Here is a 26,289-nt window from a genome sequence, read left to right as displayed (position 1 = left end):
GAAGACGTTAATATATCATTAGTTTTTCTCTCTCTCTCTCTCTCTCTCTCTGTCTCTCTCTCTCTCTCACACACACACACACACACACACACACACACACACTTTTTTTTGTAAATCGATTGATTAATTTACTAGTGGGAAACCTCAAAGCGAGGAAAACCCACCGAGAAGATCATATACAAGGGGAGGAGCACAGAACTCCTCATCTGTAGAGCGTAGCTAAAAACATTCATATGGAAGCTGATGCATCTCTAAGGTGATATCACCAGCTTCCAAAGCAAACCATAACGATTGCCTAAGAGAAAGCCTGAAGAGAGGGAATGGATCCACATGAATACGATGAAACATGTAAGCATTATGGTGACTCCACACGGTCCAAAAAGCCCAGTATTTGACCCACATGAAGAAGACCGCAAAAGGCTGTTACGTCGATGAGAAAATGCCAAATGCCCAAAACCTTTTGTGAAAAACAACCCCAAGAAAACGGAGCCGCAAACACGCCGATACATGTCGAAGGAAGTCTCTAGTAACGCAGCAATCCCACAGCCAGTGACAAAAATCCTCTTCTGCAGTCGAGCAACGAACGCAAGAAGAAGGACGAATATGATGCACTCGAAGAAAAGTGCCAACAGGAAGCACTCCAAGCAAACATCGCCAAAGAAACAGATGCTCCTTCAACGGCAAATGGCTTTTCCACAAGGCAGAGAGGAGCCTCCTCCACCAGAGGTCAAATTTGTGCATGCGCCAAATGGCATTACAATGACCATCCAGCCATGGTCGTGGTAGAAGAATAGCATAGATTCGACCCGCAGAAATGGCTCGAAAAGGCGTTTTCCGAAAGGCCCAATCAAACATGCGATCACCATCAGACAAAGGTGAAACATGCAAAAAGTCGAGCAACATGCTTTGAAGCTCTTTCCAAAACTGACGGTAATGCATGCCCAACCCAAAACGACGAGCAGCCAAGGAAAACTCAAAAGTATATCCAGCCTCATCGACCACATCCTCAACCACTCGAATGCCACGACCAGAGAGAAAGTAAGCGTGACGGGGTGATCGGTCGACCAAAGTAAGAGAGAATGCCCTGCTCCAATGGAGACTTTCCAATCGGATCGAATCACCTTCCTGCCGATGAGTCCACGATAAATGCATCATAACCTCTTTCCAAGCAGATACTAGAGAGGAAGCAAGTGGACAACCAGGAATGTGCCCTTCCATCTTGCCAAAAACTACCTCCTAGAGAGAGGGTTCCCAATGGCCAAAAGCAGAAGTAACAACGTGCTGACCGAGGAATGCAAACATCAATGTCCAAGGCTGAATTTGTTGCACAAGAGTGGGCAACAACATAGCTTTCCGCGCATAAACATGCCTGTGTAAATCCAAGATATTCAATCCACCAAAACGTTTAGGAGTGCAAAGCTTCTCCATCGACAGCAAGCATAAGCCTTTTTTGGTAGCATGAGTCCGCCACAAATGGGACATAATGTCCGACATAAGAGAATCAAGACATCGGCGAGGCCAATGCATCAGTGGCAAAAAGAACTGAACATATGCCAACAGGATACTCTGAACAATTCGCAGACGAACATGCAAGGGCCAAGTAGAAAGCTTCCAGTAATGCAATTTGACATTCAAGCGTTGCATAACCCAATCGACTTTCTGAGAGTGAGCAACATTCCATCCAATCGGATAACCCAAATGCCTAGTGATCACATTTGAAGAGACAATCTCACCAGGCCACAACATACTATGCCAATCACAAGAACGGAGAGTCAGAAGCTTCGATTTACAAAAATTGACTTTAAGCCCAGCCGCAATGCCAAACAGTTCCAATGCTTCCATAATCACCTTGACATCCTCCTGTTGATTACGAGGCATAAACAACGCATCATCAGCGTAAGCCTGGCCAATGAATGTACAACCCAAAGGTAACCGCAGACCATGCAGACTCTGAACAGAGGTCAAGTGATCAAGATAAGTCAACAACGGGTGAGTAGCAACAGCATACAACAGAGCACTAAGGGGGCAGCCCTGCCTGACTGAACAACCAAGAGGCCAAGATTCAGTTAATTCACCTTCTGAAATCCCTGAAGACACACACACACACACACACACACACACACACACACACACATATTGCGTGCGCGATGCACGTAGGAAAGGGGCTTGAGGGCTCACTTGTAGGCGGGTGCAGTCTGCAAAACTGTGGGCGCGGCCGAAAAATGAGCAGAGCCAAGTTCGCTGTCACGTAAATGCTCGCTGTCCGATTTTTTCCCAAAATACCCTTTGGCCAACTTTCACATGGCGAAACGCCGTTTTTTCCGGTCCGAAACGGTCAAAAAACGGCGTTTCCGTTTTGACTCCCCGAAACGCCGTTTCGTGTGACTATGATTGATGGGCTATTACAAGAAGAGAGGTGACATCAAAGTAGCCCCATTCTAAAATTAGAAGCAATCATCAAACACTTCCATTTGGGTCGCATGGATCTTCAACTCGACAACAATCGAAAAGGGATTGTTGGAATGAGCGACCAAAGTATCAATAGAGATGGAAATCATTAACCCCCCAATAAAGAATATTCCCTTGCACAAGACTTTGAACAACCATCCATCGTCCCGCTAGGTCATTGCGGGCTAAAACCGGCTGCATATCATGTCGCACCATCATCAAAACACCCGAAAAAGAACTAGTACTAGCATAAGCAATCCAATATCCCGCATAGTACGAAGATTGGCTAACAAACTCATTTTGATTATGCTCTTGCAATACTACTATATCTGCTTTATGTGTATGTACATAATGTTAGGGTCGTGGTTGCACAACCCTTGCACATTATACGTGAAACATGTGAGAGGAGAATGCTTCTGTACAATATTTACAAGAGAAATAGAGGAAGCAATCACCAAGAAGATGTGCCCATTGACACATCTGCCCTCCATACCAACAGCCAATAAAGCAGATTCCACATGCATCCCTTGCAAGGGATGTTGATGCATAGGTAATGAGGCATACGTGGAACCAAGCAAAGCGTCTTTATACGAGTGAACCACTCTATCCCACGCTTCAACTAGTGACTTGTGATCATGAGAGGTAGATGCAAAGCTCCCACCACTTCTCCCATCTGAAGCAGGTACATAGTTTCTTGAAATAGGTGAAACACGAGGTTTTGCCACCTTCCTTGGAGTCTGCCATCCATTAGTGGAATCACCCGTTTTGGCGTTACCTTTGGTATCAACCTTTATCTCTATCGTGTTTAGGTGCATCTTTCCATTAGAATCCCCCAGCTTTGCCTTCATAGACGAAGAGGAGGGAGGCATTCAGAGTACATATGGCGAACTTTACCATAGCTAAAACATGTACCTGCAAATTTTATCCCATGTTAGTTTAAATGGTCTTTTACCCACTATTGGATTACGAGAGTGAACCGTGATTCTTGTAGGCTTCGGTTTATCCGTATCCCATAGCGGTATTCACTTTGCCCAACTGAGCAGCCAAAAGAGGCAAAAAGTGCTTCCAAGTACGTGGAAATAGAGTGGCAGGGAACGGTTGGAACGGCCCCATGCCGTTCCCAGAACGTGTTCCTACACAAGCAAACCGCTCGGAATGGATACGCGGAGCGGCCGGAACGGGGGAGTGGAACGCGGAACGCGCGAATTTTGGAACGGCAGTTTTCAAAATTTTAAAAATAGGACCGTTAAAAAGAAAACAGCCGTTTTGAGCAGCATTTTTGGACGCTTGGGAGAGGGGGTGAGGGGGCTATAGCCTATCCTATATAAGGGCAACTTTGCCTCTTATAAACCTCATCCGTCCCTCAAAGCTTCAAGCCTCAAGGGCCAAGGTCGACAACGGTGGCTTCATTGAACTTTTGAAGTTCTCATGCTCAAGCGTCACATGCTCTAGCCTCTAGCCTCGACCCTCTCCATCAAGCCTCTCTCGAGTCTCGACTCTCTCCGCATCCCTTGGGCAAGGCTCATTGCTCAAGCCTTCATTCATTCATTCTCATCTCTCTCCCTCTCTCTTGGGCCTCAAGGCTCAAGCTTCAAGCTCCACACCGCAACCTCTCTCTCTCTCTCTCTCTCTCTCTCTCTCTCTCTCTCTCTCTCTCGCGTCTCATCATCATGGCCCAAGCTTCTGCATATGTGTGTCCTTGGGAGCGAAGAAGAAGAAGGATGAAGCTTCATGGTGGGACGAAGTGCATTCCCAAGTGTTGGGAAAGGCCGGTGGTGCATGTGCATGGAGTGCAAACTATACGGCTTCAAACGGCAATCCGGCACAACTAAAGTACGTGCTCACCTCCTTAAGCTAGAGGGACAACAAGTAGCAATATGCAAGGCGGTCAACGAGCAATTGTTAAAGGTATTCGAAGCCAAGGATGCTACCATCAAAGCCAACAAAGAGGAGAAAGATGCGGCCAAGCCAAAGCGTCCCGCAATCGACCCCAACGACTTGGTTTTTCCCTCTTCTACACCTTCGTCGTCTCGTCGTCGATCGGTGGTGATAGCCATGTGGCAACGGCAGAGACGGGGACTACATCATTTCAATCGGCTTTTTCAATGCCCAATACTACTCCGGTCTCCACTCCCAAACCTCACTAACGCACCTTACATTCCACTTGGGATCCAAAAAGGAAGGAGGATGTGGATGCAAGTGTTGCATGCTTTTTCTATCATGATCACATCCCCTACATAAAGGCTCGGTAAGACTATCATTCTTTCATGATTTGCCATCTCGATTCTAATTCTCATCTAAATAGTAAATCCTAATACCTCTTGTGTGCACTCTGTAGGTCCGAGTACTTGAAGACAATGTGCACGAGGATTGGAGAGTATTGGGCATGCTATGTGCCACCCTCTTCCGAGGCTCTCTGCACTACTCTACTCGATAGAGAGAAGGCCGTTGTGGAGATGGCAACCCTCAACATGAAGAGGTAATGGACGAAGTATGGCATGACCCTCATTGCAGATGGATGGAGCGACACTAAGGAGGCGATCCATCCATGGCGTTGTTGCCTATTCCAAAGGGGAGATGTATTTTGCCCACTCCCATGATGCCACAGAGACAGGGAAATTAGCAAATGTCCTTGCAAGTGAGTGGGCCTCTGCCGTAGAGACCATTGGGTCGGACCTTGTGATAGGTCTAGTCACCGATGGGGAGGCATCAAACAGGGCAGCCGGAGCTATTTTGGAAGGGGAGATGTATTTTGCCCACTCCCATGATGCCACAGAGACAGGGAAATTAGCAAATGTCCTTGCAAGTGAGTGGGCCTCTGCCGTAGAGACCATTGGGTCGGACCTTGTGATAGGTCTAGTCACCGATGGGGAGGCATCAAACAGGGCAGCCGGAGCTATTTTGGAAGGCGCTTATCCTCACATCACGGTGTCCTTTTGCTTGGCACATTGCCTTAACAACCTCTTAAAGGATTTCAACAAACTACCTTGGATAGAGCCTCTCATGACATCCACGTCCAAGGTGGTTGCTTTCATCAACAACCACAACATACTTCGAGCCGAGTTCTTGAAGCGATCGAGGGACAAAGTGCTTACAAAGTATTGTGAGACACACTTCGCCTACAACCATCTAATGGTAAGCCACTTTGTAGAGTGTCAAAGTGCAGTGCGGCAGCTCTTCATCAGTACAGAGTTTGCTGAGACTTCCTATACAAGTACAATCGCAGGGATCATTTGTACAGGAAAGGTGAAGGATCCTGAGTTTTGGGAGTCCCTAAAGAGTATTGACAAAATGGTGAAACCAGTGATCCACTTGCTTAGAGTGATGGATGGTATGCAACCTTGCATTGGCAAGGTCTATGAAGCAATGGATCGCATGGTCGAGGCCCTTGAAGAGCGTGAGAAGGACCCATATAGTCTCGAAGAAATCAAAGACCTTTGCAGTAGCAGGTGGAATGCCTATAGTTCACCTCTTCATGGTGCAGTTTTTGTGTTGGACCCAGAGTTCCACGGTGGAAATCCCACCAAATTGGGCACCTATGTCATATCAATCTCTGATAATCTTTAGTAAGCGCCCATGGCAATACATGTGTCATTTGCATATTGAAAAACAAAGGCGACATTGCCATTTGGGAACGAGTGTATATATCCGCCAATAACACTCGGTAAAAACCTCGGGCACCATAATATACCCCTTAGACTGCTTGTCTTTTCAACAGAAAATAAACCCACTGACCTACGTCTTGAGCTGAGGACATCTTGCCAAGGAAAAACAAGATAACCACATTTAACGCATTTTGTGCAACCGGATCCATAAGCTCCTGAATTGGAATAACCACTTCAGTAGTGGGTTCTTGGCCTTCCTAGGCAGTTCGGGCATCTGCAAATTCCTTTGACAGACAGTCTTTGATGATGTTTGCGATATCCATGGAGGGGAGATCAAACGTGTTTCCTACGCTTGTATACAGCTTCCTTTGCCATGACGAACATATGAAGAAAAGACGGTGAATAGAACCTATGAAAAAACGATGGAGGAAAGACACTACCAATATGACGCGAGCCCTCACACACATACATTCCTAAACCCAGAGCTGTACAGGAGAAAACGCAGGGGCAATCTGCTGCACTACAAACTTCTTAGGCAAAACGAACAAATAGGGTTGTATAGAGATGTGCTGGAAGACTAAATCAAACCTTGGCATGCTGTAAAAACACACACACACACACACACACACACACACACACACACACACACACACACACACACATGCTGTTGTTAATACAAGGATTGAACTCCTTCTGGATATAGGAGTGGCTTGTTGCCACGGCCTCGGTGTAATTAACCGGGGATTAGCCTCAATATTTTGTATTGACCTAGGAAATCTCTTGTAAAAAAAGGGGTTTGTATTTACAAGGTGAAATTCGTAATAGGAAATTTGCGGGTGGTTGCGTAATATACTGTACCTAACATCTAGTGAGTCAAAGAAGTTAATGGGTTTTTACGAGCTGGCTTGACTCTGTACAATGTGTCCTCATATGCTTGATGACGCGGTGGGTCCCTCTTGCGACATCTGCTCTATAGCGCATCTCTAGTGCTCTGTGTGTGTGTGTGTGTGTGTGTGTGTGTGTGTGTGTGTGTGTGTGTGTGTGTGTGTGTGTAAGAGGTGGCTCTGTTGGTTCTTCCCCCTCTTGAAGACGGACCCGCCTTGCTGCTATGAATGGAATGTGGCTACTGGCAACGAAGCCTATAAAAGGTGATCTTCCATGCTCACTTTGCATTGGTGCAATTGTGTGTCTATGTGTACTAGTGAAAGGTTGGTTGTACCTTGAGATTGTGAGGATTTAACTCGCAAGGGGGTGTGTGTTGTTGGCTCTATGGCAAAAGGAAAAGACAAGCAAGCTATTGTGGAGCTAGCTACTCCGACTCAATCTCATGTGACTTTGTCTCCAATATGGACTACTGTCCGAGCTGTTTGGTTGTGTTGTGATTCACCTTTGATATGGTAGTAGAACTCATGCATGTTCTTAACTATACTAAGTCGATGTATGACTGTTATGGGAATAGTTGGCTACTTATTCCGACCCTTTGGTGAGGGTTACCTTTTCAATTATGGTTTTCAATGTTCCTTGACTTGAAGAGGGCTGACTTTTATATCTTCAAGCTCTTGATTTTAATACTTGTGTATAAGACTGTTCTGTACTATGAATAGGAATTATACAACCTTTTCATCGACATAGTTTCTAGTGTCTTTTGTAATTTGAAAGGATTCTTTGGTGTACCAGTACTAGTATATCAGTACTAGTATACCAGTACTGCCAGTACTGGTCAGTATCAATAATGCCAGTACCAATACTACCAGTTATACCAGTACTGTCAGTACTAGCACTACAAATCTAAGATTAGTACCAGTATACCAGTATGCAAATACGAGTATGGTAGTATAGCAATACCAATACACCAATATCAATATAACAATATAGCAGTATAGAACTCAGGCATGGTCCTAACTATGACTGTTATGAGAATGGTTGGCTACTTCATAGGCAAAGCTGCTCATGTAGCAGAATATAGTTGTGAATGATTGGTTGAGAATATGGTTAAAAATGGTTGTGGCCGAATATGGTTATGATTATGGCGATGAAGGGTGTGAAATGTGGCCGAATACGGTTGTGCATGGTACCTTAAGGCAGCCCATGTGGCCGAATATGGTTGTGCATGGTACCTTAAGGCAGCCCATGTGGCCGAATATGGTTGCTACATCTAGATATGGTTGCTCCTATGGCTATGATTATGGTGGTGAAGGGTGTGAAATGTGGCCGAATACGGTTGTGCATGGTACCTTAAGATAGCCCATGTGGCCGAATATGGTTGCTACATCTGGATATGGCTCCTCATATGGCCAAGTGGATGTGAATATGGTTAAGAAGGGTTGTGGCTGAATATGGTTGCCAAGTATGGTTGTGCATGTTACCTTATGGATGCTCATATGGCAGAATATGGTGGCTTATTCCGTCTAGGGAGGTATAGGACTTACTAACATCTTTTTATGTTATAGGTGATTCCAAAGTATAGATTGACTGCACGTATGAGCACTGGCATTGACCCTGAAAAAATAGCGGCAATTAATGCCAAACTTTGTAAAGTCAAGAAACATGTGTATGTGGCCCACTTCGAGGCTAAATTGCCTCATAAAACTCATCTCCGGCCAAAGCTTGCAAAGCAAAAGGAGCTCCATATGTTTTTTCCCTTGTAAATGAAACCATCTCTGAATATTTGAGTAGCTTCATCTTTCTTATTATTTATCCTTGAAAGCAATTTAGTTGGGTGACATTTATAACATGTGGAATACCCATGCCTCACCTGCATACGGTGCCAATGCTAACTAAAAGCTGTGTTGTTTCCATGGGTGCAGGTGAGGGTTATCTTCTCAACTATGGTTTTCAAAGTTCCTTGGCTTGAAGATGACGGAATATTATATCTTCAGGCTCTTGATTTTAGCACTTGTGTATAAATACTGTTCCGTACTATGACTGGGAATTATACCACCTTTTCATTGACATAGTTTCTAATGTCTTTTGTAATTTGAAAGGATTCTTTGGTGTATATGTGATATTGTTATTGGAACACACAGAGAGGTACTTTGATGACATATTATGGATAAATAACACCCACTCTTGCTTTTTTTCTTGAATGAAAGCCAAAATATAGCCATCTTTTTTGTTTATAGAAGCTCAAGAAGAAGTTTTTGTGGACTTTCAACTTGAGCTGACCATATACAATGGAAAGCTAATGAAAACGCAAAAAAGCAAGGCAAAGATTACATTCGCCCCACAACACATCCATAGGAGTGGCAATAGGTCTACAAAATGGGCTCATAAAGTCATACTATTACAAATCAAACCCAGCCTCCTTTGTAACCAAAACCAGAGGATGCATGCCAGGCCGTCTACACACTCATCAATGCCTTTTGCAAAAATGGCTATTATAGAATACAGCCTCTTTTTATAATGGAAACGCCCATGGGCACTCATCAATGCGTTTTGCAAAAATGGCTATTATCGAATACAGCCTCTTTTTTGGAAAATAATGGAAACACCCGTGCGCACACACACCCACCTTCCTACACATTCCTGTCTTTTATGAATGGAAATCTTTGATTGCTCTTGCTTGGTGTACTTTTGGTGGTGTGACGCGATGTTTAGGTATCTTATATCTTGAGTTTATTGTACTCATCAAGTTTAGAGTTTCAAACAGTGTCGTGGGCTGGCCAAACCAGGGGCGTGGCAAGGGCACGAAGGATGAAAAATCAAAGCAGCAAAAGATAAGTAAAGTGGGAAAATCAGCCGCAGGTAAGTAAATACTTGATGTAGCTTATAAAATTATCTGCAGGACACTTATATTATCCACTATTATAGCAATTTAAAGATTTTAATATGTTTATCATTATGTGTGATTATTGCATAGGTGTATCTGCAGCAAATTCTTCTACCCCACAAGGGAGAAAGGGTGTTTCAAGGTCACATAAGTCATCTACAGATGTAAGGACTTCTTGTTTTTGTGTACATTTAATCAGTTGAAAGTCAACTCTCTCTCTCTCTCTCTCTCTCTCTCTCTCTCTCTCTCTCTGTGTGTGTGTGTGTGTGTGTGTGCGCGCGTGCGTGCGTGCGCGCGCGCGCTCTGTCGCAAGCGAGAGAACCCTAACCCTAGACCCGCAGGTCTGCTCATGCGATGAGGGCGCGTGGGTGGGCGTTTGCCGTCTCCCTCAGGACAAGCCTGAACTAGGCCGAAGCTCCTCTCTCGCCAGCTGCCCCATTGCGTCCCTGCCTGCCAGCTGCCCCATCGCGTCCCTGCCCGCCTGCTTGCCACCGTCGACCTGCGAGCTGTGCTCCAGTAGGTGCCATCAGCCACAGAGGCCGGGGCTACTTGTTGCTGCCTCCTCGCTCGACCCAGTACCCCCTCTAACCTGCTCGCGAGCTGCATAACATGGCAACCAAATCAAGGTTGAACAGGCACTTGTTCCCATGCCGAACACACTTACGCAGCCGGCTCCCTTAGTTCAGAATTGAACAGAGCCTCGCCTAGTCTTATACCTCCAGTTACACCCTTTTCCAGCCCCATCATCTCGGCCGGGAGAAAGTCTTTTGTATCTGTGCTGCATATCTCAGAGAAACCGCCCTACGTACAAGCCTTGGATTGGGATGCCCTCCAAGCACAAATCTAGGCGTTACAAGAGGAAAACCTCTTCCTTCGACAACGCCTAGATACAATTGAAGCACGTCTCACGAACCTCGAATAGAAGCATTATACCGCTGAAGTAGGGATGGAGGCAAAGGCCTCAAATACTGTTCAAGCACAGGTTCAAGAGATCACCGCAAGTCTTCCATCTCAGATCCAAGCTCATGTCAACAAGGAGATATGCGAGTTTAAACGTGGAGATGTTGCATCCCTCAATGTGCGGATTGCAGGACTCGAGAGTGGTACACAACACGTAATTTCCACGCTTCAGTACGTCAGCTTGCTAGTTTAATGCCAAGAGTCAAGTGGGATACAATATTGACACATTCAAGTGGGATACAATGCTCGACACATCACAGGTTCAGTCCATAGCGTCACATGTCACCAAAAATGGTGGCTCTCATGGAATCATGACATTCAAGTCCAAAGTAGCCTGTGATACTATGTTGTACCAATCAAAGAAACTCAAGGACACCGAGTTTTGGTTTGCAGAGGACTTAGACTCTTTTGCAACTTTGATGTAAGAGAGAGGAGCTTACCAAGGTTTGTGAAGCCAGAGCAACTGGGAAATGGCAAGTCTATCGAAGACGTGCAATCGTTTAGAACTTTCAGTCTACCAAGGCAGCTCCCGATGATACCACATAACTAGTAGTTTCTCTTTTGCTTGTAAAAATGGAGTTAGACACTACCACTAAGTCCGTTCAAGAGACTACTAGTGGTAAGACCTCTTCATCATAGGTTGTGGACACCGCCCTCTCCCATGTGAAGAGGAGACACTTTCCACCCTCCCCTTCTAGAGAGGAAAAACAGTTTTGTATGCGTACCTTTGGTCCCATGGGTCATATGTGACCTCAGTGGATCTCTCTCTCTCTCTCTCTCTCTCTCTCTCGCGCGGGAGAGAAGCTCAGCGCCTTGTGCATCCAGCCCAGCCAGTCCATCGCGCTGCAACTCTATTGCGCATTGCACGATAGCCTACATTTGTGCGCAAGTCGACGGCAGGCAGCCACGCCACGTAATTAAAAACTTACGTTAAATGTTTTGATGTTATGGCAACAACGTAAGGTTCAATCAACATGGCAGGTTTGGGCAAGGCAGCGTGTAGTTTCACCGAGCAGCTCTGGCATGAGACAGCTGTTCAGCTTCTTGCGCATCCAGTCCAGCCAGCCCATCGCGTGGAACTCCAACAGTTTGCAGCTATCCAGCCTCAGCATTAGCCATGGCTCCACTGTTTCCAACCATCGCATTCTGTTTAGCCAGTGCGAGTTGGAGCAAGAGAACCCCATTAGTATTCAGCAGTGTTACTAAACACGAGCAAAACTGAGGGCCTGCGCAGCAGGGGTTGTTATGATGGAGGTCATGAGCGCTTCACTAGTTTGCAAGTCCCGTACCAAGGCAACCTTCATGCTTGCAAACAAGCAGATAACACAAGGGGAAAGGGGATGAAGGAATGGAAAGCAGAGATGGAAGGATGGTGGAAGGAGAAGGCCAACCTTCTTCAAATGTTCCTTAACGAAGGCACGCAATAGAAGAAGGAGAAAGAGGACCTGCACGCAGAGATACAAGCACTTAAGGCGGATTCACAAGCACTAAAGAAGAGGCCTCAGCCCTAGAGGAAGGTGAATTCCAACCCTCGGTGATAGAGGAAATCAAGATCATCAAGGAACACCATTTATTCTGTTTGTCCGGTAATTCAAGATGATGAATCATGATGATACTCCCAAACAATCTTCTGAGTGAAGTTCATGAATGATGAGGCATGTCATTGGTGCTGGCGTCAAGGGCATGAGACATGTCATTGGTGTTTGAGTTGCACGTATTTTGCCAAACACTGGTCATAACAGTTTGTGTTTTATAGATCATCAGAAATCTGATGAGTGTGAAAATTGATGGCCATAGATAAACTTCGTTTGCATCTGTTCACCTGCGGCTCTGTGTGACATGTATCCATTGTCTCCGAGAACTCAAATTTATGAACATGAGAAGCTGCCAATGCGCTTGAAAAAACCTTATTTCTTCCATTAGCTCAGGAAGTCAAACTTGAGATTGAAGATTCTGCTGCTAGCATACAAATCTCTTTAGTGCTTGTGCAAGGCCTGGTGACATGCCACAGCAGACTGTCCACAACCTGTGCTAAAAAGGTTAAAAAAAGCTGGAAGGAGTGCTGATAAATGACTGCAAGGACGGCAATCTCTCTGCCATCAGCTGTCAATGCCGTCGAGGTCAGAACCATCAAGGATCGACTCTGGCTCTGACACAAATATTGAGAAACAGAGAGCTGAACAGCCACACTATCGGTGAACGGATTATTAAAATTTCTCAATTGCCTTCTGGCAAACATCAATGGTTGTTATTCCATTGGGTTTAACCATGATGACCTAGTATGGTTTCATGATGACCGTTGGTTGTTATCTTACTGTACAATATTTCTCTTCCTTTTTTTTCATGAGGTTAATCTTCTCATCGACGTCTACGGAGTTACCCTTATTCTTTTTGAGCTGTCGGATTCTTCATTATACTGCCTGTTAAGGAAAAAAATTCTGACGTGCGTTTGTTGGTGCTGCATTTTAGAACTTTGGCACAGAAGACGAGGATTCCGATACAGATGATGTTAGTTTCTGTCTAACCTTGCTGTAGTAACTGGTCCAAAAAGCTGTAGAGCCTAACTTTGTCAAGTTTGTGATATGTCAGGAAAATGATGATAGCGATGAAGATTACTTTGGTTGAAGGAATTGGGAATGGCTTCTGTGAAAGCACCTGCAGATGAGTAATTTCTTCTTTTTGGTACTCCTAAAGCGCTTCACAAAAGCTAGCCCGATTTGTTGGGGTTAAAGGGCCACTGTGCGTGGTGGCCGTGTCCGGCCGCCCACTAACCCTTTTACTAACCTTGCATTCTCTTATCAATATACAGAGAATAAGGAGCTGCAGGGATTGCGACCTGCAGGAGCTCTACTCCACACTGCTCTCTCCCTCCCACACACACAGTCCTTCAGTATTATGGTAAATTCACTTAGGTAGGTAGCTATCTCATGGAAAAATCCTGTCAAATTCTTTTTTAGTTAGAACTTACACATGAAGTCTACATGTCAGTGTGAAAGTATATTCTTTTAGGTTATACACGAACAACATATGTCCTTGCAGGAACTCTCAACTAAAAGACTATTATTGATGTCTGCATAGCCAAATACATTAAACACTGAATGCTGTAAAAAAATACATGATCTGGACGACTCAAATCACCTGGAACAATTGTTGTTTTGCATTCAAAGTGTCTTGTCAGAGATGAGGGTTGATTAAATTTTTTTTTTCAGTGGAGTGTAAGCAGCTACAAGTCATACGTACATCTTACTGGTTTTAATATGCATTCAAATTGCCTTGTCGGAGACGAGGGTTGCTAAGCATTCAAAGGGTCACGTGAGGACAAGGGTCTTGTGGGCAAGGCCACATATCAGGCATGCATAGGTAAGGGGATCTATATGGAGGCTATAGAACCCCTTACCTATGAATATATGTGGCCTTGCCCACGCGACCCTTTCGAGGCCTCCATGCATGCTTGACATGTGGCCTTGCCCACAGGAACCTTGTCCTTACAGGTCATGTCTGAAATGAGGATTGGTTAAATTGTGTTTGGTTGGCTATAAAGAGCCACAAGGTGTACGTCGTTTGGCTAATTTGAGTTTGTTTTCTTGAAACCATATAAGGTGCATCTCTGTTGTGTCTTTCTGAAGGTGATCATTGATTTAGCTAGCCAATTGTAAGTGAACCTTATTCCTACAATCTCAGGGTAGCAAAGATTAGCAGATCATGTTTTTGCACATTGTCTTGGAATCTTTATAGATGGCCTGACAATTGGTGTTTCGTATTTGGGGAAATTACTAAAATACCCCTAAAATTTGTCGAAATTTCCAAAAAACCTTGCAAATTTCAAAAATTCCCAAAATATCTTTGTATTTCGCTAAAACATCCCAAACTGGCCTTGGATTTTTTATTTTTTTTCAAAATTCTAATAGTATCCCTTGTTAGTCTTGCAAACATTTTTTCTTTGCAAATCTTTGTGGGAAGATTGGTTCTCTCTCAACGGAAGAATTGAAGAACTCAGATTTTAGGTGGTATGGTGGACTTTCTAGATGAAATGGTTCATATTTTTAGACACATGCCTCTATTTGTAAGCTTGGTGGTTTTTAAAAAGAAAATCTAAGAAATATATTGTCAAAAGAAATAAAATATGCAAAAATTGGAACAACTTAGTAAAAAAATGGTAGAATGTGTATTGGAAAAAATTAAAATTTCAGGGGTATTTTGTTAGGAATTTCCACACATTTTAAGTAATTTTCATGTGGAAGGCAAGATTAAGAGTCTTTCACAAGTATTACAGAAATGAACCATCTAATAGACAATTAATTGCATGAAAAGTATCCTTTAGATTTGGTCTACTATTTAATAAAAGGTCTTAGTGCAATTGGTGCTCGTGTAGGACAGTGCACATAACCTAAAATTGAAACACAAATCGCTATATAGCACGTAGATAAAAGCTCTTATCCAAAGAGCCACCAATATATCTCATCAAGTATAAATAGAAAGCACAAGGATTGCCATAAATACACATAAAAGAAATGTAGTGGGAATTGCAAACGCTGCAAGAATGCAACAAATTGTGATGTCATGCAATATGACATCTTTTGCAAAATCCTTATCAGAGAGCTCTGTGCTTAGATCATGGTAGTGGACATCATTCATTCTGTTCTAAATGTTTCTAGGGCTAAGAAGCTAGCCTAAAGACATGCTGAAGTAGGAAAACATATCCCACCCCCAATTAGAGTCAAAATTTGGAATGCTTGGAACCTTGTTTATGTGTCTTATTGTGATCTGTTGAAAAGTGTAACATTATTGGGCCTTGATTGTCTAACGCCTCAAGAAGACTCAACATTATTTTCTATTTATAGCACTAAAATACAACCCAGAAAACAATAGTCTTGCAACTATTGGATTCACCATTTTCATGAGGAATCGTATGCAATCTTTTTAAAGATAAAAGTGACTAGATTTGCAAAATCCTGGAAAATACCATTTTCATCAAAGTGTCTCTAAACTGGCTCCCCTACTACACAACAAAGTGGACATGTTATTACATAGAAGGAACAAGAGATATGGCACACTTTTGTCATATGGCATCATTATTTTCGCAAAGAGCTTCAAGGACTTTTCCTTGTGCTGTTCAATGAATGTATGCAAAATACAGAAAAGCAAATTTGCAGTCGAAAGGACCAGTTCTCTTGGAGGCGATCACTTTTTGTTAGGTCTCATGCATATGAGTGAATTCCAGAAGGACCTTTGTTTTTTAAAAGGAGGGGTAGTTATGTACAATTGTTATGGAACATAAAACATGCTATATTTAGCGCAAAGCTGTTCCGATGTCAAAAGCCAAGGTTTTGAATTTAACTGCTTCAACAAAGACATTAAATTTGCATGCAATAACACAGAGAGACAGAGGGAGGGGGGGGGGGGGGGGGGGGGGTAGCCTTGTATGAAGGCAAGCACATTTGTGCAGGCCACAAAATTGTGTATGTGACCAAATAATGAAGGGGGTAGGAGCTCTGCCAAAAATGCTTTGGGTGTGACCATCCCAAAGGCATAGGATTTATGATGTGTCCCTCAACAGCTTCCTCATCCTCTCAAGCGTCACAAAGAGGACAATGGTGAAGGGCCCTTGCCGGAAAATGGTTGGAATAAGGCCCTTGTATAGAGCCAGCATACCTTCATTGCGGACCGTCTTCATTGCACAATCAAGAGGGCTGGTGTATGGTGGCTTGCCGTCCACCCCAATTTGCATGTTCATAAGTCGTGTCTTCACCACGTCTACCGGGTTCGATGACACAGAGGCAGTGATGCCCGCTGCCGAGCTTGCAATCACATGGAGGAGTAACCCATCATGAAGCCAATGGTGATGAAGGATGTCCTCCTTCACATGGTCATATGTTGCAAGTTGTGATGCGGTGACAAGCATTGCCCGGACCACTGTAGGAGATGAACCACGCCAGAGTGTGCCAAGCCCTTCCTCCCGCGCCGTGCGAAGGATTGCATCTGCAACGCTTTTGTAATGCCTTCTTGACTCCATGGGTAGTCTCCCGTCGGCCTGCATCCTAACCATAGCCATGTCGGCAGGATTGCCAACAGCTGCCCCAATGCCACCTGCAATGAGGCCTGCCAATACCTTCTTGTGCAGAGCCAGCCGGTTGCCCTCCTCCCAATTGGACTTCATGATCTCATAAAGACCCATTCGTGTCGTTGAATACGTCGCTTGCCGAAGGAGAGTGGCCGATACACCGGAGAACAATGCAGCGACACCTTCGTGTTGTACAACGCGCATGCCCATGCTGATGGGGCTGACACGAGGTGCTGAGGGTTTGAATGAAGTGTGTGGAATGCCTCCGCCACCACCTTCGCCTTGGAGCTGCATTCTTACTTTGATGAGATCGAGAGGGTGGGTGCTGCATCCTGCAATGATCGATGCAGCACCGCCCTCCAGGAAGGCCTTCCACCCCATGGATACTTGCACTTGCTCTTTCTGCTTTAGAGCTCAGCAATTTCAGAATCTGTGGATCTAGGCAATGTATGTATTACAAGAGAGTAGCTTTTCTTCAACGATGCGTGCTTGAAGCTGTGAAGCGAAAGACTGCGCAACGAGGGTGTGTGTGTGTGTGTGTGTGTGTGTGTGTGAGAGAGAGAGAGAGAGAGAGAGAGAGAGAGAGAGGTGCCCTTTCTGCTGGGAAGGAGACTCGGCATGAAGCGCCGTCCCATGGACATGGGAGCACTCCACGCTTGTCTATTTTCAAACCCTTGCATCCCGCTTGGGTCCCAAATAGTTCCTTAATGGTGAAAAAATTAAGGGAAAATTACCAAAATAGCCCTTCTAATTCGTGAAAATTCTCTAAATACATCTCAAAATTTTCTAAAATTCCTAGAATACCCTTGTATCTACTTTGGTTGGATTGTTCTTATCTTTATTCCTTTTTGACAATTGAGATTCGTTATTGAGTGCTTAGCATGTAATTTGTCACAAATTACCTCGCAAAAAAAAGACCTATTTCTAAAAATAATGAAGCAATCCATCTCCAAAGCCTAGATAACCAACTCAAATTCTAGTTTTAGCATCTTGTATATATATAGAATCAATCTTCTTATGAAAAGCCACAAATTTTTTTAATCTTTGGAGATATTTAATCTCACAACTAGGGGTATTTTGGGAATTTTGGAAAATTTGAAGGGCATTTTGGGAATTTATGACAAAATATTGGTGGTATTTTAGCAATTTTTGAAAATTTTTAAAAAAATTCACAAATTAGAGGGGTATTTTGGTAATTTTCCTAAAAATTAATGTAGAATGGCTCCTAGCCTAGCATTTAGAGGCAATTCTTCAAAGCCGGGTCGAGACTCCATAAAATCATTTTCGAGAGCTGTCTTGTATTGCCTTTTATGCTTCTTTTCTATTCCTTGCACCCCTTTTTTTTAAGGAACAAAAATTTGCAATAAAAAAGGAGAGACTTACAATTGTGCCTCACAGGAAGGGGGAGAGGCACCCCATAAAAAAGGAGAGATATGGGAAACACTAAAAAAGGAAGAGGGGTTACAAATCAAAGCTGGCAAAAGCCATACACATTCTGGCTTGGGAATATTGCTTTAACAAGAGAGGTCTCCAAATCTGCCACCTGGAAGATTTTTGGATGGTACTAGGGGAGTCAATACAAAGCCAATTTTGTGAGTTGCAGTAAAAAAAGGAACTGTGTTGTTAGACATCGAGTCATAAAATACAACCTCATTTCTCTAAGTCCATACATTCCAAAGGGGGATGTCCATTTTGATGCACTCTCAAATAATTAATTTTTTGATAGTGAACTATTGGAGGTGTAAAAGAACACATCATTGATAAAAGAGGTTCAACTTGCATCTGTTAGAAGGACATTTCATGAAAATGTGGTTGACATCTTTTGGTGATGAACACCTTTTGCACTTGCCATCTCCTAGATTAGCTTTGAGAGCTCTTTGAGCTGACCATATGCCTTTGTGCAAGATTAACCAGGCCAAGAAGCTATGCTTGACTGGGATGGTTAAAACTCCAAATACTTGAATCTATACTCCCACCCACTACTTGGAGTTCTAGTTACCTTTCCACTTTTCATTGAGCTTCAGTTTGAAAGCTTTGTCAAACTTTGCGAGTCATTGTATGCCTTCCATGCAGAGTCTTGTAGAGTCCATTGTTTGCTGTGGAGCATCCCAGCAGAGATTTGAATTGAATTAGAGTCTCTAACCTGAACAACACCTCATACAAACACCTCCAACCTGCACAACACCTCAGATAGACACCTCCAACAAAGATTTGAATTAGAGTCTCTAACCTGCACAACACCTTAAGTAGACAACCAACAATTAGGTTAGTAATTTGGGTTGAGGTCATCAAATGCCCATTAACTTGCAGGTCCTCCCAAGTCCTAATTTCACTGTTGAAGCATTTGTGTGCCATGATGGGTAGGCCCAACTTTGCTTGTGCATCCTTAGCTTCCAGCTCCCTTGCAAATTGAAGAACATCCTCTCTGGGTTTTTGAGACCTTAATTGAGTACTTTTTATGCATTCTTCTTCACCCTCTGAATCACACAGCCCTCGGGCTTTATCATTAGGACTATCTGGAGGCGTTTGCTATCCTTGATCCTCTATAGGTAGGTTAGGGGAATCTTGTACATTTTGAATAAAACATCAAAGTAGTTAGCGGGATTGTTGAGAGATCTCCTTCTTTGGACTATGGAAGAATTTCTTATGTTGGTAGGTTGAAAGATCTTTTGGGGTTGAAGGGAAGTTTCTCTAGGGGCATTTTTTTGCTATGCAAAACAGGGTAGTCCTTGACTAAAATTTATAAGCCACGGGTAGAATTCCACAAGCAGATCTAGAAAATCCACCCACAAAAGGGCCCTAGAAGGTTTGTCACCTCTAGGATTAAAGCCTTTATACCATTTGAAAAAGGAAATGGGGGTATTTTTTATTAACCAATAATCCGTTGTAATGACCTGCAAGGACGTATTGGCATCCTCAAGGAAAAATAAATAGCAATTGTTGGGAAGGTATTGAATTTGCTGGGGAAAGAGGTTTCTATTCTCCCAATTGTAGGCCACCCAATTCTTTATAACTTCCACAGAAGGTCTAGGCCCATGGCATAGGCCTATCACCATTTTGTCCATCTGCTGATTGTGCTAGGCATCCATGTCTACTCTGTTGATAGTAACAGCTTCAACAACTTCAACATCTTCCGAGAAAGGACAATCCTCTATGTGTTGCTCTTGTGGTCCTCCACTTTGAAACTGGTTATGTTGGCCTAGACCTTGACTATGCTCAGGACTTTCATTTCTGACAAGGGATATTTTTGCTTGAGGTGGAGACTGAGACGGACTTACATTTTGCAAGCCACACCCATTAAGATTGTGTTGATGTATGTCCATTCCAGATGTTAAACTGAGACATTTGAGGAGCATACCTCATACATGGATACCGATGAATTTCTAGTCTGAAGAGAGGGTTCAAGAATCTCTCCTATGTGTTTTTAATGGCATGTGCATATGTCATCAACGGCATGGGTGAATGTGCCATTACTACAAAGCTGTGCACTAGTTGATACATGTGTTGAGCAGGAACTCCTTGGACATGACTGAACCTTTCCGATTTTTGGATAAGCTTTTGAGATGATTCACCTTTGTGCAAGGCTTGCATATAAGGCATGGAAGCTCGTGCATGATGTGAGAAAGTGGACGAATGGGGGAGTTGCACAAGGGAAAGTAACCCAAAGGTGGCCATTGGAGCTGTAGAGCTTATAGGTCTCCATATTATAAGACCATTCGTGAGAGCATCCCCAAGAGACATTGGATCTTCCCCCAAGGGGGAAGATGAAAGGGGAGTCAATCAGGGGAGATGGGTGAAATGACATGCATCAGAAAGAACTCAATAGGGTAGGCGAGAGATGACATGCATGGCATTTCCTCCTTGCATTTCTTTTGGTGTTTTTGACATGCTGGAAATTACTGTTTGACATGGAAACGATGGATACTTAACATACTTTGGGAAAATCTAAGGGACTTTCACACATTGCAAGGCAATCTAGTGAATCCCATGGTGAATTATGAATTGTTACTGCACGAGACTGAGCCAACTACGACCCAAATGGGTGCAGTTGCTCTACCCCCCCCCCACCACCACCACCAACAGACACACCCCTCTAAATAACAATAACAATCTCCATGAGACGTGTGATCATGGCATGGTTTGGTAAAATCACCCCATGTTACAAATTGCCCCCCACCATGTGGGGGGTACCTTACACGGACAAAGAAAGATGTGGTTACCTCCACATAGCCATACATTTAAGGCCGGGTTCAAACGAGCCCGGCAAAAGAATGCTCGTGTGTAAGCTACTGCCCTGCTTATTGTTCACATGAAGCGGAGGCACAATCTCATCGGCAATAAACGAGTCGCATGCATCCAATGGGATATGGTGTAATGGTTCAATCGACAATTTTGACCTTGTGATTTGCGTTCGACCTTTTCTCTTCACGATTGACGTTGAAAAGTGCCCAATAGTGCTTGTTTATTGAGAGGGCACCCATGTTTTGGTGGGTCCGCAGAACAGCTCCAACGTGGACATGAAACCCCTTCCTCCGACTTATTGAAACCCGACCTAAGTTCTCAAAACCTCCACTCAAGTTTGACATTGATGCATACATTGGTATGTGCAACAAGACCTTTCAAAATCCGATGTGAATTTTGAATTTATTTCTCAATAAAAGGTCAAAAATAATAAATAAATGGGTATAAGTGTTAAATAAAAAAATCCAACCATACACGATGGATCTTGACAAGAGGAGGGTTGACAGATGGAAAAAAAATCATCAAGTTTGAAAGAAAAGCCGATTTTAACTCCAAAAACTTCCAATTGCAGAATCCATGGTAGACGGATCAAAGATTTCCAAATTCAATGATTCTTAAGTTGTTTGGACATTCAAAGGTTTGATATGACTGATGGGTGAGTATCATAATTTTATGAGTGAAGAGATTATAAGTCATATATAGTCACTTAAGCCTTGGAAAGCTCATTTTCACTTTACCATAAGTCATATATAGTCATTTAAGCCTTAGGAAGCTCATTCTGGTTGAGTTTGGACAAATTTTGTTGGGTTTGGTTTAAAATGACGATTTGTGCACACCTAAGTCTAAAGTGGTGATTTTGACCCCATATGCAACCCACATTTGTGATAAACCATACATTCTTGACATAGTTGACCATGTGAAACTACTAGTGGTGTCAAATCCTCATTTGGATCAGATGTACTTTGGTCCCAAGCACTTATTATCCACTTGATTATGAACCCACTAACCCACAAAACTCAACCAAACTTCATGGGCAGCCCAAAAAGAATATAAAGGATGTACCAATATCACTAAACCATCAATGTGGGTGCTAAAAGCACCAAGAGAAGGCTCAAAAGATGCAGTAAAGTGTCCTAAATGTGTCCAAAGTGGTTGTAATCTTGAAAAAGTGGGGAGAAGTTAACTTAGTAGATGCAACATACTATGATAGTTTGGGACAGGGCTAGAGTCAAGTTTGGACCACCCTACTATCACCAAGGTTGCTAATTGAGTTTAGAGATCTAACCTTTGAACATAGCTTAGATAGATGATAGATCAATTCAAAATATGACCACAAGGCTTAAATAACATTGGAGAGCCAATGGAAATAACAAGAAAAAAAAAACATCAAAACTTATTAATTGCGATTATTAACTTTGCAAGTAGTAGGGGGTTTCTTTCTCATGTGCAATGTGTCACAAGAAATTATATGAGTCTATGGAAACACTATGGATCAAGAATCATCATCGAGGACCATTCTATGTAAAGTTGGAGTCCTTAAATGCAAATATGATACACAAGAGCACTGTATTATTTTCAAATTTACTTTTGTGTACATATGAATGTTCTAGGGCATGTAGGGAATGCACGTGAGTAGTGAAACTTGAATTTTTAAATAATATTTATTACATAATTATTTCATTTTGATATGTTTTGGCATCACATGCTTGTTCTCAATGCTCTTATATACTAGCAAATAAAGATGCAATTTCAATATGAATCATTTGTTTATAGTGCATGTATTGCAAAATCTGTGAATTATGTGTGGTACTTTGATAGTGATGCAACTAAGCACATTACATCTCATCATGATTTTCTCTTCAGATTGTCCCTACCAGAATATTGTTATGTGTGCCGACAATGCTTCTTATCTAGTAATGGGAGTAGGGGAGATTGTGCTTACTGCTACAAGTGGCAGTTTTTTCACACTTTGGATGATTTATAAATACTTGAGATCAAGAAGAGCCTTTTGTATGTATCTACACTTGAAAAATTGGTCTTGTAGTCAAAAGTTTGTGGATGACAGATGTACTATGCATGATCTTAGTTTTGATGACACTATTGTGGCATTTGGAACTTTGTTTTGTTGGAGTTTCTACACCAATTAGATTCTAAGCCCATGTAACTTCTTATCCACCCGTGCGACTCCCTTATCTAGTCTCATCCATCAATTTTAAGTCATTTTAGCCCTTCACAAGATTTATGCATTCAACTACAATGTAATTTTGAGAGGAATTTTCAAGAACGTAGACTTGATAAATGCAAAAAATTCATACACTTCGTAATGCTTACCTTAAGTTTCCTACAATATCCGAATTTAGCTCTTTCTAACAAATGAAAGCGTCCAGTGCATATACAAAAAACAATAGGATTGAAAATACATCTTTATTACAAGCGTAGAGACCTTAGGGTCACCCCAACTTGGGGTTTGAAATGCCCTCATCTTAGAAATAAATTGGGATAATCCTTGAGGAGGGTAGTCTCGTCTTCTCAGGTTGCTTCTTCTATAGGGTAATCTTTCCAAGATATAAGATGCTACCAAAAATTCCTTTTTCTTAGCTTTCTTTCTCAAAATTCTAGTATAGAATCAGGTTGAAGTGATAAGGACATTTTGAGCAAAGAAAATTACTTGCTCATCATCTAAAATATGATCTGGATTGGGCACATGATAAGGCTTTAAGAGACTGATGTGAAATACATCATGACCTTAAGATGGGATGGATGCTTTATCTTGATCACTTATGGCCTTTGTGATTTCATAAAGTCCACAATAGTGATAACTAAGATTTTTGTATCTTCCTAAGGGAACATTTCTCGTCTTAGGTTTTACCCTTAAAGAACTCTTTCACCTTCTTGAAATTCCTAATCTTGAGTAGGTTGGATATCCCTCTCAATAGCTTTGGTATGAAGCACATGCTTTGAAGCTTTTACTCTTACTGTAGGATTAAGAAAAAATCAATGGAGATAGACATTCTTAACCATAAGAGCTTTGAAAGGTTTCAATTGGATGCTTCTATGGGTATATGAATTATTTGCATATTCCACTAAATGTAGATACTAAATCCACCTGCGAGTTTTCCTACTACAGTAGGCTCTTGAGAGCTCTTTCAATGACTTGATTTACCCATTCTGTCTCACCATCTGTTTTAAGTTGGCTGTATTGAAATATAAGTGGATCCCACAAGGATTAGATGTGCCACTTTAGTCAAAATATGAACCACAAACACAATTGAATCATATCCAGCTTGGACAAAAGGCAATCCAAGCATAAATCCCATACTAATGCACTCCCTCTCCATCTAAGGTATATCTAAAGGATATAATATACCTGAAACTCTTAAGCCTCTTACCCTTGATTCTCTGGCATGTCAAACACCATTTGACATAGCAAAGGACATCCTCTTTCATTCCTAGCCTAAAGTAGTTTTTTCAAAGAGCGTTAAGGATCTTAATATAGCGTGGATGTCTTAAAGTAAGGTTATTGTGTGCTTCATACATAATAGCCTTCCTTAGAGAGAAATCTTTAGGTATGTTTGACCTCCTACCTCTATAGTAGAGACATCCATATTCAAGAGAATAATTCAAGGGCTTCTCTTCTGGCCTTGAAATTACTCGATCACCACAAACTGTAGACTACAAGTGTTTTCATATTTCTCATCTTGGGAACTGATTCTCAGAACTTCTCTGGGTACAATTATTAGCTATTGAAATTGTGTTGAGAAAACCCTTATGACTAAGAGCATCTGTGATAATTTTATCCTTCCCCGACCTAAACTTGATATCAAAATCATATTTTTTTCTAGTAATTCACTTTAACTTCTCTGCCTCCTATTGATATTTTGTTATGATATTGGGCACCCTTCTGTTGTATGCGATTAGCATTACAATTGAGATTGCTGGCATGTAATGGTTAATTATTGTGCCGTTTTTATTTTCCACTAATAAGTGAGTTGATGTTGTGTATATTGGAACTCTCAAACCTAAGGAGAAGAAATCATAAATAAAACTAATAATTCTTGGGTATTTGTTTTAGCATAAGTTTCGTAGTTATTTTTTCCAATAAGGCCATGTGGCTCCGTTGAACAAAGTTAGTGAGAACCTACCCTATGAAGGTTCATGCAATAAGTGATAGATACCACCTATGAACTCAAGTGTAAAGAGGGGCCTCTAATTTTTGGCACCCACGTAGTTTAATAAAGAAATTAAATACCCAACTCCACAAGAGGTGCCATGAAATCTGGCATGGATATCTCCATTAAATGATTATTTTCATGACAAAGAATTTTTTGAACGTGAAATGGTCAAATGTGCATCAAATCATCTCACCAATAGTGCTGCTGTAATGGAAATGAAAATATATTCATTTATTGCAATTGACAGGTGGCAAAAGCATAAGTGGTCAATGGATTCCATAACAAGATAGCACCTTTTTTATATTTTATTATTAAAGTGCTCTTTATGAGCTATGGTCATTGTATGTTCGAGTAGAAACTTTGTAGTCATTTTAAGCATTCAAGGAATCTATAAATAAGTACGTGCAAGAGAAAAATGCTCACCCTTACACGGGGGGAGATTGCGTTCAATGCCTGTCTCCATATTCTCTCCTATCCTCTCTCCTCTCTCGCCATGCCGGTGTAACACTCCACTCTAAGAGGTGCACCTGCACATACTTTTGTGCTCTCTCTCTCTCTCATATCGGTCATGCTATATATTTATGTGTATACAATTGTTCATGTATGCAAACCTGTTGACTTTATTGTCAGTCGTGTGCTATTTGTGCAATGGTATTAGAGCACAAGATAAGCTTCTACATCTTATATGGATGAGGCATCAAGATATAGGATTTAAATCATGCCCATGGAAGGCAACATCACTTTCATACATAAAAGATAAGTACCGCTTCATTTTGTACTTAATTTGTTTTCTCTCTCTTGGCTATGCTGCATGTCCTTGAACTTCCTCCTCAATCTCAAGTTACTAACTGATCATTCTTAGTTGTATATGTAATTAGACACTATTGCTTGTTGTGGAAGGTTTGAGAACAATAGAGAACTCCATGCAAGAGTATTAGTGCTTGTATAATGATTTTACAAATAATAGAGAACTCTATTGCAGCGGTAAAGAAGTTATGAGAGAGGATTAATAACTAAAAAAATTAAGCTTCT

At 42.2% G+C, this 26,289-nt stretch overlaps 1 protein-coding gene and 1 pseudogene across 12 annotated transcripts in view; one reads left to right on the top strand and one right to left on the bottom strand.

The window, feature by feature from the left end:
• RHL1 (root hair initiation protein root hairless 1 (RHL1)) overlaps window positions 1-13,978 on the top strand; it is a 119,992-nt gene extending 106,014 nt beyond the window's left edge. For 2 of the 12 annotated variants that reach the window (XM_086512820.1, XM_086512816.1), the window contains exons 13-17: window positions 8,861-8,953; window positions 9,725-9,797; window positions 9,913-9,986; window positions 13,252-13,290; window positions 13,372-13,978. In XM_086512820.1, the coding sequence (XP_086368946.1) occupies window positions 8,861-8,953; window positions 9,725-9,797; window positions 9,913-9,986; window positions 13,252-13,290; window positions 13,372-13,407 (315 nt within the window). In that variant the 3' untranslated portion in view covers window positions 13,408-13,978. Of the gene's footprint in view, window positions 1-8,860; window positions 8,954-9,702; window positions 9,798-9,912; window positions 9,987-13,251; window positions 13,291-13,371 lie in introns of those variants that run through there. The other 10 variants (XM_086512822.1, XM_086512821.1, XR_015188188.1 and 7 more) reach the window with 8 other exon arrangements.
• Window positions 13,979-16,097: 2,119 nt separating this feature from the next.
• Window positions 16,098-17,515, bottom strand: LOC147458068 (mitochondrial uncoupling protein 4 pseudogene; annotated as a pseudogene).
• Window positions 17,516-26,289: the final 8,774 nt, after the last annotated feature.

This window comes from Adiantum capillus-veneris, chromosome 5, assembly GCF_014529385.1.
Source record: "Adiantum capillus-veneris isolate H3 chromosome 5, ASM1452938v2, whole genome shotgun sequence".
Lineage (NCBI taxonomy): Eukaryota > Viridiplantae > Streptophyta > Polypodiopsida > Polypodiales > Pteridaceae > Adiantum > Adiantum capillus-veneris.
Note: the sequence above shows the minus strand (reverse complement) of the source record. Positions and strands in the feature narration are given on the sequence as shown.